We start from the raw sequence: 17,053 nt of genomic DNA on the forward strand, positions 1-17,053 counted from the left end.
ATAAAAATTTACAAGATAATTTCTCTACTCTTTTATATCCTTCATTACCCTCCAGCTAAGGTTTAAGGTAATGTTATCATATCCAAAAGAGCCAAAAAATTATAAAGTCAAGTCCTGCCTTTTTAATATATAAATTAATAAATTTTGGTGGTACTTGGTTATCAACTTGAACATTAATTAGCTTTATTATTTCTTCCTTTAAATCGTCTATTTCAGTACATATATTTTTTATTCTGATAATTTGGCTATGAAACGTGTTTTCTATTACTTTTCTAGAGATATTAGAGTTCCAATTAATTAGTTTAATAGTATGAAAATGGAAATTCCTTCTTTTATCAAATAATTTAATTTTGCTGTGTTAAATAATTTGCAGGTCTAGGAATTCAATAGTATCTTGATTAGTATTCGTTTTATTAAGTATTAAACTATTTGGGTAAATTTTGAATTGCTCAAAGGTGGAATTATTATTGAAAGTTATAATATCATCTATGTATCTAAAAGTATGAGCAAATAGCTTTAATTCATTTTTATTTAAACTTAGTTGGAATTTATACTCAAAAGTAAAAAGAAATAGGTTACAAATTTGTGTAGAACTGTTTGCTCCCATAAATTAACTTCAATTTATTCTTATACATATTATATATATATTCATTCTGCCTAATAACGTTAAAAGTTATTACCAGCAACGTAGCTATGCTTCTGTTGAGATAATTTTGTGCTTGTGTTAATTAAACGTTTTTGGGGTTGAGTTTTTTTTTTTTTTTTTTTTTTTTTTTTCTAATTACTATTCAGAGCCAATCACGCGTCTGTTCGTTTCCGCTCATGGAAACCTGATGTTGTTCCGACACAAAGGTTTCTATTTTGAATCTTCTTTTTCAAATACAATATGCTCACTTAACCTAATTTCGAGGCATATCGATTTACGCCAACATTCTTTTTTATTTCCTTCCATTTTACGCACGTATTGTCCCCTTGCTTCGCGTTCCACACTATTGCGATTCATCTAGCAAAATGAAAAAATAAAGAGAAATCATTAAATTTTGTGCAGTAATTTTTCATCTGGTTGTATTTAAATAATAATGCGGGACATCACCTTTCTGATGTAGTTAAAATGTAATTGTTTGATTCAGTTTTGAGCGCTGTTAATTTTACTTTATAATTCAGTGACTTTATTTCATCTTGCTATAAATAACAGCTAAATACAGTCAAAAGTCGTTAATTCGGACACCCATAATCCGGAATGATCTATAATCCGGACCTCAAAGCTAAAAACTTTCTGCGCATGCGCCGCGTTGACACATGCGCATAGGCGTTTACGCGTGCGCGTAAGACCTCTTACGACTGCGCATTTGCGTGTGCGCAAGCGCAGAATACGTTTTCGCGTGCGCGTGTTATGTATTACGAACGGTATAAGCTAAAATTATCTAATTAACTATTTCAGTTAATGTTGATGAATGCGTTGTTCCTTAATTTTCCAATTGGATCCGGCTTATTATTTTTTGCAGACTGTAAGAGCAATACTATAAAAGTAAACTTGAACTTTCAATTATGTCAAATAGAATTTCCGAATCTGGAGCTCCCAAAGGATCGTACCAAACGAAAGTATGTTTCGATGTCCATCAAACAAAAAGTGGAATTGCTGCAAAAAATGGATAAAGACATCAAGAAGGTGACAGAGAGGTTAGTGAAAACGAAAAAATTTCGATTGACAGGTTAGTCGGTATTCTCGACACAGCAATTAACGGGACTTGAACAGCGGAACTTTGTAACTGAACAAAAAATTATGTCTGTTTATAGAATTAAAGAGAAAGTATTATCACATAAAACGAAGCAACTTAAACAACTTACATTGAAAGAAATGTTTAATAAAGTAAACAAATAAATATGAAGCTTTTTTTTTGTAAATTTTGATACCCTTTAGATCATAATTGTTCTTTATTTCATAAATTACGGTTTCATATTTTTAATTTTAGAATTTCTGCATGCCATCTTACGCGATTTAAACTGATGATCTATAATCCGGAATCGCCGAAGTCCCGACGAGTCCGGATTAACGACTTTTGACTGTACAGAAAAGTGCAATTTCAAACAGGCACTGCTATTCAGGAACGTTATACTCTTCGTTCGACAAAACTTGTTCCTAATTTCTTTATATTTATTATACCTCCGCCCATGTAGCGTTTCATTTAGATAACATTCATTTAAACACGTGGCCATTCTTAAAGTTATAAAGAGTCGAGGTCAGTATTGTTGCGAAATGTACAGGCGCCGTAAGATGGCTTCCCCTCAAAGCAGTTTTGGGTTGCCATAAAATAGCAAGGGAAAGCAGGGTTGCTATATTTGGCGAGAAATCGCCCATTTGGCAATAAAATTGGCGATATGCCGTGGACGGATGGAGATCCTTCTGGAACGATTTCTTACCGGTTTATCCCAGAATGTTCTCGAACACAAGCCGAAAGCTGTATAAACCCTGCTGGTCCGCACTCAGTGTGAGAGAGTAGCTGGTGTAGAGTGGGAGATAGTTAGTCAGTCCGTGCGGAGTCGATCGAGTAGACAGCCGGGCAGCAAGTGCCGAGTGGGTCGTCGAGTGCATCGAGATGTCTCTTAGTGTATCGTGCTTAGCGCATCGTCCAGAGATTGTGTTAAGCTTCGGGAACGACTGAACCGAAGAGTCGGGAGCTGTGCTCTGTGTGTCGTCGAGTGCATCGCGAGTTATAGCGTGGAGAGTCTCGAGAGTACGTGGAGTTCCGAGAACGACCGAGCAGAGTCGAGAGTTGTACTCTGGTGCTTTGCAGTGAAGCTGTCTCCACCGTTATTGCCTGACAGTGTGAAGGCTGTGTCGCTGATTGTTCCAGCTTGTTTATAGTAGATCTTCGACGACTGTAAAAGTGTTTTGGAGATGTTCTGATTAATATTGGTAAATGAAGTGTGTTTCGATATCCCATCAAGTGCTGTCGTCGTTATTTACTCCAAATCTACAAACTTTGTGCGAACGTGAAGGAAGAAAATAACGTAACAACTGGTGTCAGATAAAAACGTAACATTATTATAGCTTATCTTGGTTCATTCCGAAGGTAATAAGCAGCAATTTCTACAATTATTCTACTAGTAATATCTAGTTCGGGATATGAATCTTAGACATCTGCGTTGACAGGCAAATTATTTACCCAATAGAAATACCAAAGATTTCCTTTACTTTCTTGTACGAAGAAAAAAGGAAGTATTGTAATCGCGAAAAATTTCAGGTATCATATTTCAACGAAAATATCTGTTTTGACCGCTATCGAATACAATTTAACGATGCTTTTGCTTGCACGTAAGGACAGAATAAATAACTCTCTTTCTCCAAAAACACTATAAAACTGTTTTAAAATGAATTCCGTACGTACGTACTTCTGTACTTACGTGTTCTGTACGTGCGTATGTATGTATCTCGCATAACTCAGAAACGAGTAGTTTCAGAACGAATAGAAATTTTGTATATAGGATTGCTATAACATATAGTTCTGCACCCCCCATTGTGGTTGCAATCGGCCGCACCAGAAGTATATCTGTTACTCGGGTCAGTGATCTCAGTTTCTTTATTGTTATATGTTTGTAAATTGTGCATTTTTTGCTTTAAAAATGACTGAATTATGTTGTTCTTATCTTCCGATTATTCTTATCTTCCGGTTGCTTTTTAAATCGATGGCACATGTTTGGATGGAGGACTGTGTGTATTTCAAAATCTGATGACTCTACATTTTACCGCAGTGCAAGCAACATAATACAGGTTCTTCATTATTCGATGTAGGTTTTGTTTGGTTCATATGATCATGACAAAATACGCGAGGGCTATCTACATAAGGGAAAAGATGCCTTCGTAGAGAAATTTCTAAGGAAAACTTGTTCGCATACACTTTATACTCTGAGAAAAGCACAAAAACCTAGGTATTCAATGAGCTATTTAACCTAGGTATTCAATGTTTTTATTGCAAAATTATTGGTAAATTCAAAATATGATAGCAAAAATCAGTTGCCGCGTTTAAAATTATCTTCTTATGATTACATTAAATGTTTTAGTCTTTTATCATACCTACCATAACTTAAAATCTTAGCTGCCTTAGCTAATTCACATGAAAAGTAAATAGTAGCCAAAGAAATATATTTCTGCTAGATTGCCGTATTTTCCGTCGTATAATACGCATCTATGGTTTCAAGCTACGTTTTGTAATTTTTAGGTATATTCGCTGAATAACGCGCGTTGAATTCTTTACGCAGAAACCTAAAAGATACATGTGCGATGCTCTTATCTTTTGAGGTCACTTATACGAATGTTTGTCCTAACTCTTCGAAGAATGGTAAACCGCATTAACAAGCGATAATGGGAACAAAGTGCGATTGGTTTAAATTCTTAAGGAAGTAAATATACCGGCAAAGACGGTGGATTGCATTCAATGCAGCTGTCCAAAGAATACTATTGTAGAACACTTCCAACCTGAATGAATTCGTGGAATTAGGTTTCAGATGTTTTTCTTTTTCTGTAGTCATTTGAAGCTAAGATTTTGAAGTGAAAATCGAAGGCTTCAGTAAATCGTATTAGCTTTAGTTGAAACACAGTTGATCTAGTGTTCCTTTTAGTTGGTTGATTTTTTAATGGCACAAAACCTCGAGGTTCCTTTTAGTAGTACATATGGCTGCCGCGAAAAGAAGCAAACGCGGTGCCGGTTTCAAATGGAAAGCCGTTCATTTTGCGAAAGAAAATGGAAATCGTGCTACAGCCAGGATGCTTGGGTGTCGATTAAAGATGGAACGGATAATGATTATTTATGGATCAAAAATAACAATGATGGTGAATGTGAAACAAAATTCGATAATACGCCTGACGATATAACGGAAGACAAACGTGACGCATTCTTCCCGTTATCTAACAACGAAAATGTTTAAATTTCATAAGGTATGTCATTTTTTACTTCCTTGTACGAAGTAAAAAGGAAGTATTGTAATCGCGAAAAGTTTCAGGCAGCATATTTCAACGAAAATATCCATTTTGACCGCTATCGAATGCAATTTAACTATGTTTTTGCGTGATATCTGGACGTAAAAACAGAATAAAAGACACCTTTCCACAAAAAAAAATTATAAAACTGCTTTAAAATGAATTCTGAAGAGAATTTTTCGTGGCGTCTGTACGAACGTATGTACGTACGTATCTCGCATAACTCAAAAACGAGTAGCCTCAGAACATTGAAATTTTGTATATAGGATTGATATAACATGTAGATGTGCACCTCGTATTTTGGTTGCGATCGGCCGCAACCAAACGTATATAAATATATTTATATATATATCCACTCTATTACATGGCTCAGTGATCTCAGGTTCTTTACTCTTATATGTTTGTAAATTGCACATTTTTTCTTTAAAAATGATTGAATTATGTTGTCTTTATCTTTCGGTTAAGGATTTTATGCCTTTAGTAAATCTGTGTGCAATATTTTTAGAATTATCAAGAATTTTAAAGTTGTTTAATTGCCGCTAAGCCTGTTTTTAATGGCGGCCATGATGTTTACATTTGAAACAGGAGACTAGTGGATTTGTTGTCAATCTAGAGAAACTTAGCTTCGCAACAACAAAGATAACGCATTCATTTATTATTGCCAATTAAATCATGCTTAATTCTTTCTGGAATTTTTTCGAGGAAATAAGCGTTTGAGATTTACTTCGTAATTTTTAATATAGATATTTTGAGTTTTTATGTATTTTTGCCTTCTCGCGAAGTGAGAACTGAATTTATTAAATGAGAAATACTCAATCGTCTGTGAAAAACTGTTTCTTTTTTGTTTTGTTTGCTTAAATTCTTTTATACATAGTTCTAGCTTTATTATAGTATTTGAATAGAACATGTGGCAACGATTAGATAATTCTTTAAATGATATACATTTTGTGCATTCTGAGTTATGATATCAATGAAATATAATACTGTTAAGTAAACCTAGCGTCTTTATTCTATTGTGGTTTATGCGCTGTCGGCGAAGTAGGTTTAATTCAATCTAATAAGTTTAAACGAAATGCAAGAAAAAATGCGTATAATTTAATATTCCGTACAAGGAAGTCATGTGGTGTACACATCATATTTTTTTAAATAACCTGCATATTGGGGCATGTAAAAATGCAATTTTTTCCTTATTTTTAAGCCATCATTTTTATATCCCACGCACCCGTAAATTTCGCTAGCCAGAATTTTTTATATCAAAAATGCGTGTTATACGCCGGAATATCCGATAATGTCAAAGAACGGTGCAAACTCCTAAAATATACAGGACTTCGAAAATACATCTTAGCATGAGAACTAAATATATATATATAAATATGTAAGATAAAAATGTATGAATCAGATTTGTAATATAACTATAAACATTAATTCTTCCTCTCTATTCTAAAATCGTAATAACTTCTTTGTATTGCGTCATTTCTAGATCACTCTATGATCGGCGCAGCTCTGATGACGTAATCATTAGGAGCTGAAACTGTCCTTGTAAACCAAAACTTTTCTCTTCGCGTGCCTCCATCTTGCATAACTACGCACTTCAGCTTTTGCCCTCTACTCTGCTAAGATGTAATTTCGCTGGCTTTCTTTCTATCTCAGCAATATCAAAAATGTAAATCTTCTGTGGAAAGGCACGACTAGAGTGCCAAGTGATTGTGGCCACAAATATCAATTGGAAATAAAAATGGAATTAAAACTGCCTCAACTGCCAAGTTCTTTAAATACTACGTAATCAAAATTCTTCTTCAATATGGATCTAATCACGCATCTACACTGCTCCGTCTTTTTTCCTTTGCTCTTATTATGACATATATATATGTAATAATAAAATTCCATAGTCAAGAATACACTTAAAATTCTAACTGTATGTTCTTTTTCATTTTTAATGGCGGCGTTCTATTATTTGAAAGTACGTGGAATTAAATCCACAGCCCCGTAGTCAAGTTGTTTTTCCCGCCTTTTCTACACGTACAGTTATAGAATGTTCTGGAAATATTTAAAGCGAACTGGATTGGCTGACGTCATTTCTTGGAAGCTCCGCCTTTCCAGAGGCTATAAAAGGACTCGCAAAAAATATCGGGGTTTTTTTCTTAAATGTCACGATGCAGTAAACTTCATACAAAATGTTATTAGTAATTCTTTTTATTTACTCCGGATATCTGATTTTGTAACTGCTATTTCTCCTGAATAATAATAAATGGATCCTGTTTTTTAAACTTATCGTCTGATAATTTAAGCTACGACTAAAGCTGGTACATCACATATATATATAGTTCAGAAGAAATAAACCTTCTATGAAAAAACAAAAACTTTCGGGCATTTTTATATCCGTGGCCGTTTTCGAAAGTAGCTCTTTCCCAAAATACTCCCCATATTGGAAATCTTTCTCGACTGCGTGGATTCTACACATTTAACATGAATGTCGTGCGAAGCGTGAAGCAGATCATGAAGCGTAAAAAATCCACGCGATAGGGGAATTCTTAACGCCGGGAAAAATGGAGATATCTGCTATCAGGACTCGGTTCTTCCACCACCACCCATTCCACTCCTTTCAGAACATTGATCGTTAGATTGCAGTATCTATAACAGCGTTAACAAGAAACCGAACTATTTTTCACCCATGGCCGTTTTGATTGATTGTGTCACAAAATGTGAAATACTTAAAATATACTGAAGATTTTCTTGCTGCACGAAAGACTATACAGCAAGTAATAAAAAATGCAATACTTGCTTCATTACTTCAGCTTTAGAAATTTTATTTTTGACGAACAAGTCACACAATTCCGAGGATTCCACGTTCGTCATTGTAAAATATTCAGAATGCTTAAAAATCTGTCTGTTTAAGAGAAAAGGTTTTCAAATGCTTTATTATAGCCTATGTACTTGATTCATTTACAACTGATCAAGATATTACAAATTAGGCTTGTACACGAAAATTCAAGCTTTATGATAATACTTAAACAACGTGCATATAATTTGGGAAACATTCTAAGTCTAATCACAAACACCCTTATCACTTGACTATTCTACAATCTTACATTCTAAGTGAAAAAAATCTGATGTTAGACACCACAAAATTTCCTTGTATGGAATATTAAATTATACCCATTTTTTTGCTCCATTTCATTTAAACTCATTTCCTCGAATTTCATTAGAGATATATTTCTCCTTCAATTAATTCAGTTCTCACTTCGCGGCCAGGCAAAAGTACATAAAATCTCAAAATATCTTCATTAAAAATTGAAAAATGTAGAAAAAGATGAAACGCCAAATACAGTTAAAACAATTTTAAAAAAATTACAATTAAAATTAGAGTTTCTACGCAAAAATAAGGCATATTTTTTGGTGCACAAAACTGAACGTTTACTTGGGTCTCACTTGGTAAAAACACACTGAAGGTGCAGAAGCTGAATTCACTATTCTGCTAAGTTTCAAATGTAAACAAACATGGCTGCTATGGTGAACAAATATTAGGCTTATCCTCACTTAAACAACTTTTAAATTATTGATAATTCTACAACTGTTGCACGCAGATTAACTAAAGGTATAAAAAACTTAACCGGAATATAAAAACAGCATAATTCAATCATTTTTAAAGCAAAAAATCCACAATTTACCAACATATAAGAAAAAACAAACTAAACTCACCGAGCCGAGTAATAGAGTGGGTAAATATATATAGACTTTTGGTGGGGCCATTGGCAACAGAAAAGGGAGGTGCACAACTACATGTTATAGCACTCCTATATACAAAATTTTAACGTGCTGAGGCTACTCGTTTTTTATTTATGCGAAATACATACATACGTACAGACGTCAGGCAAAAAAATCTCCATTTTGCAACCCGCTTTGGGAAAAACAATCCTTTATTCTGTCCTTACGTACAGATGTCTCACCAAAATATCGTTAAATTGCATTCAATGGCGGTCAAAACGGATATTTTCGTTAAAATATGACCTATGGAATTTTTCGTGGTTAGAATACTTCCTTTACATCGTACAAGCAAGTAAAAAGGAAGTATGTAGGATTTTAATTCCATTAATAGCTATTTTAATTTTCAAGGCTTTCCTGATTTCTCTTATTCCCCTTGTAATGGGTTAGGTTGAACAGAGTATTTGAACTGGTGAAGCGGAAGGGTTAGACAGAGCGTGATTTCGCTACTGTGAACTCACGCTGCTATTTTCCTGCAACTGTTAACCTTAATATTGGGTTGCGCATTCTTGCCGCCGAATTATTGTGCCGGTGTAGGCTTCGAGTCAACCTGTTAGCTTCAATTGAACTGTGTAGTCTGGCATTAATCTTTACCTTTAAATTTAATGTTACATTATCTTTTAAATTCTCATTTCAAGTGGTCGGTGTTGTTTATAAGCACGTAAGCCCGTGCCGTCTGTTAATTATACTGTGTTCAATAAAAGCGTCTTTTACGCCCTTTTCCTGCTTGTGTTCATCTTCTAGTCTGTGCGAGAATTTAGATGAAATAAATTTCATTCCATTCTTCAAATGGAATAAATTTCATTCATTTCCGTCAATTCCTTCAGAGTGGTGCATTTTTCACCAACATTTAAAGAAATTAAATAATGAAGAAATTGCATGCATGTATAGATGTTCCTCGCATCGTGAAAAGCGACGGTACCTAGAGGTATTAAATTTTGAATAGCGTTGTCCTCCACCCGGACGTGGGCACCTTTCGAATTTTATTTTTCATATTTTGTAAAACTTGAATGAATGAATAAACTCAACAATATGAAAGAGTGCGACATTGTGCGGAACAAAACATTTTTATCTGCGGCGCGCGAGACTGTCGGAAATTCTAAAATTATGCCCTTTTTTAAATATTTTTTGATTTTGCTGTTGAATCTAATTTTAGTGGCCTACACGCCTAGAACCTGATATTTAACAGATGAATGAAAAAACACAAACTCGAATTTCTTAAAAGAGCTCAAATAGAATTTCATTTTTATCAACTTAGTTCTCAATTTACAGTAAAAGTTATTCTGAAAGATTATGCCTAACAGTATACCCGAACAAGCCCTCTACGATGATCTAAAAATAGTTTTCCAGTCTTCTTCTATTCTTTTGAGTAAAGCAATTCATCAAAAGAATAGAAGATAAATTTATCAAACTACCCCATCTATTTCATTGAAATTGAAGGAGATAAAGCAGGAGAAGCTATACATAATATTAATAATATCTTTAACTTCACATTGCTGTTGAAAAATACGCATCTAAAACTAAAAGACCAATTTATTGTTTTAAATGTCAAGCTTATGGACACTCCCAAACAAACTGTTTTAAAAAATATATTTGTTGTAAATGCTCTAAGAATCACAGATCAAATACTTGCACTCTAAAACGTGGGAGAGAAAAGAAAAAAAAAAAAAAAAAAAACCTGTTTGTTATTTTTTTGCCGGGAGACCATGTCAGGTATCGTGGATGTTCGGTATATAAACAGAGATTACAAACTCCTGAAACCCAAGAAAAAACTCAACCCATACCCACAGAAGCTTCCTACTTTAACAAATTCAGACGCAAGAAACCAAGAAATTCCAAAGAATATCCTGTTCAGTACGGTCGCCAATCAACAGAAGATCCCTGAAAAAGAAATCGCTGATGTATTCCAAATTTTTTAAGACCCTAAAATATTTAAATTCGTACAAGAAATGAACGAAATTGCAGAAAAAAAATCTAGCGGTCTAAATCTAGTACCGGGAAACTTGCCACAGCTTTTGAAGCAGTTAAGATTATACGGTTATTCTCCCGCTTTCCTAGCGTGCCTTCGTGGTGTAGTGGTTCTGCACGCTGGGCCGGTATTTCAGAGGTCCGTGGTTCGATTCCCGGCGAAGGCGGTTGCTATTTTTCATCTCTCCGGCTTTTCCAAAAATATCTTATGTCTTTACAAAATTACTTTAAATTTCGCAGAAATTCGCTTAACTAAGAAGATGATTTTAAAGTGAAGTTCATTTCCCAGTCACCAGATGGCGACTCCCTAGACAAAGAACTAAGCCTAAATCTCGATTTCTAGCTCAACTTCTACCGGGGCCAAAAGATGGCGCCACTTGCTGTGCACTAGAAGTGCACTCTCCCCTTCCTTCATAAAGGTATGAATCATTCAGGAACCCTCTTCAGGGAACGATATTTGTTTTGGTAAAGGCTCTTAATAGGGCCGAATACCAAAAACTATGACTCGGTTACGTATTTTCTGCTTCCTTTCCGGCTGTTTTTACAGCACGTCCGGCTAGCAATTGAGAGATCCTGTGTTGCAATCCCGGCGAGAGCACTGCACATTTTTCACATCTTCTGGATCGACAAATCTGATGACTGTATACATGTGGATGTAGTACTCCCATTCATTTTCTCAAGTCACTTTTTTATTTGTTGATAAAATGCTGTATATTCCTACTGCTCCAAACAGTAACTGCTTAAATAATTAGCATGTAACTTTAAGTTGTCCTAATTTTCTTCTTCTTCTCTTTGTGGCAGCTGCGGTCCGAGCTACTGAAACTGCCAAAGGAGGCATCAAGTATGAGCTTGTGCTATCCGAGCCCTCCGTCAATGATCCTCCCAAAAAGGATCAGATCACCTCCCCACCGAAAACTATGTCAGTCGAGGAAATCGAACAAAAGCTCAAAGCAGCTGAGGAGAGGAGGCTTGTAAGTATCTATTCTCAAAGTATCAATGAAATGTTTCCAACGAATTTAGTCATGGATACGTGGAATTCGACGAAATAACCTCTCCACCCAGTGGTAAATGAACCTGATTACTAAGTTACGGATATACAGTATCGGACGTAATATAAAGCAATCTGACATACGAAACACCTTGGATTTTTGAAAGGTATCAAGAAAAAGACTTGGTATTTTCTTGTTTCGTCGGGCTTGTTTACAGACATTAATAATGTCGTGATTTAATATTGAACGATATGTTTTCTTACATATATTATTTACTTTATTCCAGGGTTTCTTTAGCTTTTTGGTGTGGGGAGCCCATAATATTTACGCATATTTTGTGGGGCCCCGTAAGCATTGCGTAACTGTCACGTGACACACGCGTGAGTGAAACTGCTAGTTTCTTCACTTGTAATGTACTACTGCAGTTTTTGGTTATCAACTTTAATTTTCAAAGTAAAATGAACATTTCTATTATAAAAAAATGCGTCGAAACGTTTTCGTTTTTTCTTTGTCTGCATTGTCTTATCTTTACCTATTTTCAGATTATGTAAAAATATTTGGTAATTGTAAGTTAAAGAAGTATTAAAATTGCTAAAATTTTTGGCGAACCTCTACTGCAGGTCTCGCCACCCATATTTAAGAAATTCTGCTTTATTTCTTTCTTAATATTAAATACAATTTATAAAAATATGTTTACATTATGTTTAAAAATAATATCTAGCACTGCTAGCCCAAATTTCTTGGATCAAAATTTCAAGTGATCCAGGAAATTTTCAATAACTTGTTAGAAGTTCGGCTCCTAACTCCCGAATTGCTTATCAAATATTAGTTTTAAACTCAATGATTGCATGATTTAAGGCTTCCATATTGGATAATTGCGCTTGCTTTTACCTCTGCTTCTGTGCTCTTTTTTTATCGCAAGACTATCAAAAATGTAAATATTCTGGAAATGGACACGATTAGATTGCCAAGTGAATTGTGGCCACCGATGTCAATTGAAATAAAGTTGAATATTTAATCTTTCTCGGTTGCTGAATTTTCTCTTCAGTATAGATCTACGTTTTAGGCCCAACATTGCCATGTCTTTGGACGTATATAACTCGCATAGGAAACTTAATTTCCAGTAAAAAAGAAAGCGAAAATAATTAGTCTATTCTTATAAAAAATCCTATTGTTGTTATTATAACATTGTTTAATATTAAAATAAAAATTCAGTGAGTGAAATATATATTATATATACAGGGTGATCATAAAAGAAACTTACCGAATATATGAACTCCTGACAGCCTATTCGTTCAACCAATCGCAATGAGATTTCAGATACTATTATTTGAAATTATGATCTCGAGATTGTGATGATTTAAAACAACAGAGTTCTCACGATTATGGTTACTGTGAACAAACTTCGAAATTTTCGAATACCAACACCCATTCGAACTCAAAGAGTATGAACTTAAAGAACCTGAGTTACCCGTATTTAATCTAACTGCTGACCTAATGAGGAAAAAGAGTAAAACATTCCGTTTTGGTGGAACAAGGTTGGTTAAGTAATTCATTTAAAGAATTTCTGATATAGATATCAAAATTTGAAAATTCTATACGACGAAAGAAAATTTGTTGTTTTTGTTGAGTGAAAGCCGACTTCATTATTTGTTCATGCGCAAGAATTGTCAACTGTAAAGATAGGGAGGGCTGTGCAGTCGGTAGGGAAAATGACCGACTCCTGGAATTTTAAAGACTCTGACTCCGACTCGACTCCCTCACACATATATATATATGTAAACATATACTCATTTTTTTAATAATAGTAATAGATGAATACAATAATAATGAAGTAATATATGCTACAGAAAAAATTGATAGCATAGCAAATTATTTATATTAATTAGCATTTATTATGAAATGAAAAAACTGGCATTAGTTAATTAAGACACAATAACACGCCGAACAAATAATAATTCAGAAGTCAAACAAAAAAAATCAGCGTTATATTTTCAAAATTTTCACAGGACTAGTTTCGATGGTTTTACCGAACCACCATCCTCAGCTGCATTTGCAGCTGAGGATGGTGGTTCATTAATTATTATGGCATTAGTTATTTCTAAGAAGAGTATAGCTTCGGCAAGATGTTCTTTCTTGGAGGGCCATAGATCCGATTTGATAAACTTCAGAGCTGAGAACTTTCCACACTAACTTGAGTAGGGGGAAGAGTTGTTACTGTCAGCGCTACTTTTTTTTAACTTTTTAGGATAGATTTTTATAAGTTCTAAAAGAGGTGTTTTGCAAGCGCAATCATATTTCTCTATTTCTTCAAAGGACGTGTTATTTGTATTTTTTCATTTTTATATCTAAAGGATCTTAGTTTAATTAATACACAATAACACGCCGAATAAATACTAATTCAGAAGTCAAACAACAAAAATCAGCGTTATACCCACAAAACTTTCACAGGACTAGTTTCGATGGTTTTACCGAACCATCATCTTCAGCTGCAAAACCGCAAATGAACAAGATAGGAAATAATGATTAGATAAGATAAGAAAGCCTGGACAAGAATAAGCAAGTGGCGCCATCTGTTGGCGAAACCAGAACTAAAACATAATTTCTCTAAAAGGCGAAGGCAAATTTGGATTGGAATTAGGATCGTTAACTAGAACAGAAAGATTTTTATGAATGTGAAATGCCTCTAGAAAATCCAGTTCTCCAATGGAAGATGTTTTTTGAATAATTTTGGCAGCAGAAAAATTGAAAGTGTGATTTTCGGACCAACAATGTTGAGCAACAGAAGACTTCTGTGTTTCCTTTTTTCTAACATATGCCTCATGTTCTTTGACGCAAAATTTTAAGGCTCTCTTAGTTTGGCCAATGTAAATTAAACCACACTGGCAAGGAATCCTATAAATACCCCAGAAATTCATATCCGGAATGGGGTCCTTGAGTATAGAAGTTGGAATTTTATTGATGGGAGAATAAACAACCCGAAAGTTAAATTTCTGCAAAATATGTGCAACTTTATAGCTAATTGATGGAAAGAAGGGAATGACAACAGTATTTTTATAATCTCCTAAAATAAGAGTGTGGCTTTTAGTGTGTTGAGATGAGAATTTTTTAACTGCTTGATTAATAATGTTGGGTGAAAAGCCCCTGTCAATAGCTATTGCTTTTAAATAATTTAGTTCTTCATCAAGGGCTAGTTTGGAGGAGCAAACTTGAAGAGCACGGAAAACATAGGAATAAAATGAAGCTAACTTTTGTTTAGTCGGATGACATGATTTAAAGTGTGGTGGAAGGCAAACCGATGAAGGTTTACGGTAAACTGTAGTACTGAAGTTGGATGTGTTACGTGTGACCAGAATGTCGAGAAACGGAAGAAAATTGCAAGTCTCAAGTTCAAAAGTGAACTGAATAGCAGGATCAATAGAATTCATTGTTGAAAGAACTCTATTTAAATCATCTTTATTACCTTCAAACAGGGTAAAAGTATCGTCTACGTAGCGGAACCATGCCGGGAAGTTTAAAGTTTCAAACAATTTTGATTCATAGTAATGCATGTAGATATCAGCCAGGATGGGACTGAGGGGGCTTCCCATGGCTAATCCCTCAGTTTGCTTGTAATATTTATTTTGGAAAACAAAATGTGTTTGTTTCAAACAGAGTTGAGTGAGAGAAATTAGCTCCTCAATTTCGATGCAAGAGAAATGAAATTCGCGAAGTCTGGTTTCTAGACATCTTAATGCACCCTCCACCGGGACATTGGTGAATAATGATTTTACATCAAAAGAAACCATGAGTAAATTACTAGGAGAAATGTTTTTAACCTTTTTTACAAACTCTATTGAATTTTTTATGGTGTAAATGTTATTGTCTAATAGAGTGGAAAATCTAGAAACTAAATATTTAGCTAAAGGATACGAGGCAGTACCTAAATTTGATACAATAGGGCGGAAAGGAATACCACTTTTATGAATTTTGGGAAGAGCATATAATCTGGCACAATTCGCAACAGATGGGATAAGCGAATGTTTTAAGTTGCTTGAAATGATTTGCGAAGATTTGATCGCAGTTTTTATTTTGGATAAGTCCGAAGGTGAAGGATCTTTAGGGATCGGATCTTAGTTTATTAACAAACTGTAATCTCAATTTTTTTATTAACAAACTCTAATCTCCAGGGTGCGAGACTGTTGCTAGTCGGCAAAATGAGGACGAAAATGAGCGTTTTCAGAGTTTTTAATTAATGTCCCTAATTTTAGCTACTTTTTTTTTTTTTTTTTTTTTTTTTTTTAAGTAGACGCCGACTTACCCAGAACCCAGAAAAGAACTGTAGAAAGTTTGGTGACGATTGGTATAGTAGTGACTGAGTTAATCGCGAACAAACACACAGACATTCTTCCCTACGCATAGTTTAATTATTTATGTATTTAACAAATAATATATTATTTATAACGGCACAAATATACGAGAAGCATTTAAACGTAAACATGACAAAATGTATATTACGAGGCTATCTCATCAGATGAGTGGGCCATTCCTACTTTCTCTCAGGAGACTAGCTGTTTATGGCCTTTGTATATGTGAATTTTTTAACAGCCTTTGGCTATGCTTTGAATATTTAATAAATGTAACGCTGAGTAGCTCCTTTTGATGAAATAGATAAAAATTTACCTGCATATAACCGTAAAGTATGACGAAATGTGCAATTATTTTTCCTTTTGTTGCTAAATTCTATATGCAGAGTGGAACTTTGATTATCCGTCAATCTAAGCACCGACATCGTGCTGGATAGAAGAATAGGCACATAATGGAAATATTTCCGACCTAAAACATCAGCTACAAACAGTTCATAATGCATATTTCTAGAACTGAACATTTTTGGGTAGAGATACAAATCAAGATTAGGATTCATAATTGTATAAGTTATTTCTACCTGCCTTCTTAGCGTGCTTTCGTGGTGTAGCGGTCAGCATGGTAGGGGCGTATTCCAGAGGTCCATGGTTCGATTCCCGGCGAAGGTAATGCTCATTTTCCATCTCTCCTGCTTCCAATTAACCTAATGTCTCCATACTGGCGCCCGAACTAAAACGGTGGTGGATGATGATTCTCCACACTCAGGATTTCGCGATTGCGTCCCCTAAAACCCCAGTCGCCTTTTAAAAGGCGGAGTGTATAAGGTATTTCTCCCACCTTCTTAGCATGCCTTCGTAGTGTAGTGGTCTGCATGCTGGGTATGTATGCGTGAGGTCCGTGGTTCGATTCCTTGCGAGGGCGTTGCTCATTTTTCATTTCTCCTGCTTTAAAAATAACCTAACGTTTGATTGGATTTTAAGTCCTGAGTTTTCCTGCGATTATTAAGGGTTAA

The 17,053-nt window shown here is 34.8% G+C and overlaps 1 protein-coding gene and 1 long non-coding RNA gene across 2 annotated transcripts in view; one reads left to right on the forward strand and one right to left on the reverse strand.

The window, feature by feature from the left end:
- The window catches only part of LOC118197442 (uncharacterized), a 576,327-nt gene that overhangs the window by 555,692 nt on the left and 3,582 nt on the right, over window positions 1-17,053 (forward strand). The window contains exon 92 of the mRNA XM_085827453.1: window positions 11,510-11,679. Within this exon, the coding sequence (XP_085683579.1) occupies window positions 11,510-11,679 (170 nt within the window). The remainder of the gene's footprint in view (window positions 1-11,509; window positions 11,680-17,053) is intronic.
- LOC118189796 (uncharacterized) overlaps window positions 1-17,053 on the reverse strand; it is an 85,900-nt gene that overhangs the window by 64,536 nt on the left and 4,311 nt on the right. The window lies entirely within an intron of this gene.

The sequence above is a fragment of the Stegodyphus dumicola genome, chromosome 12 (genome assembly GCF_044657685.1).
Source record: "Stegodyphus dumicola isolate Sdum_Otavi_A_Nest chromosome 12, ASM4465768v1".
NCBI classification, from domain to species: domain Eukaryota; kingdom Metazoa; phylum Arthropoda; class Arachnida; order Araneae; family Eresidae; genus Stegodyphus; species Stegodyphus dumicola.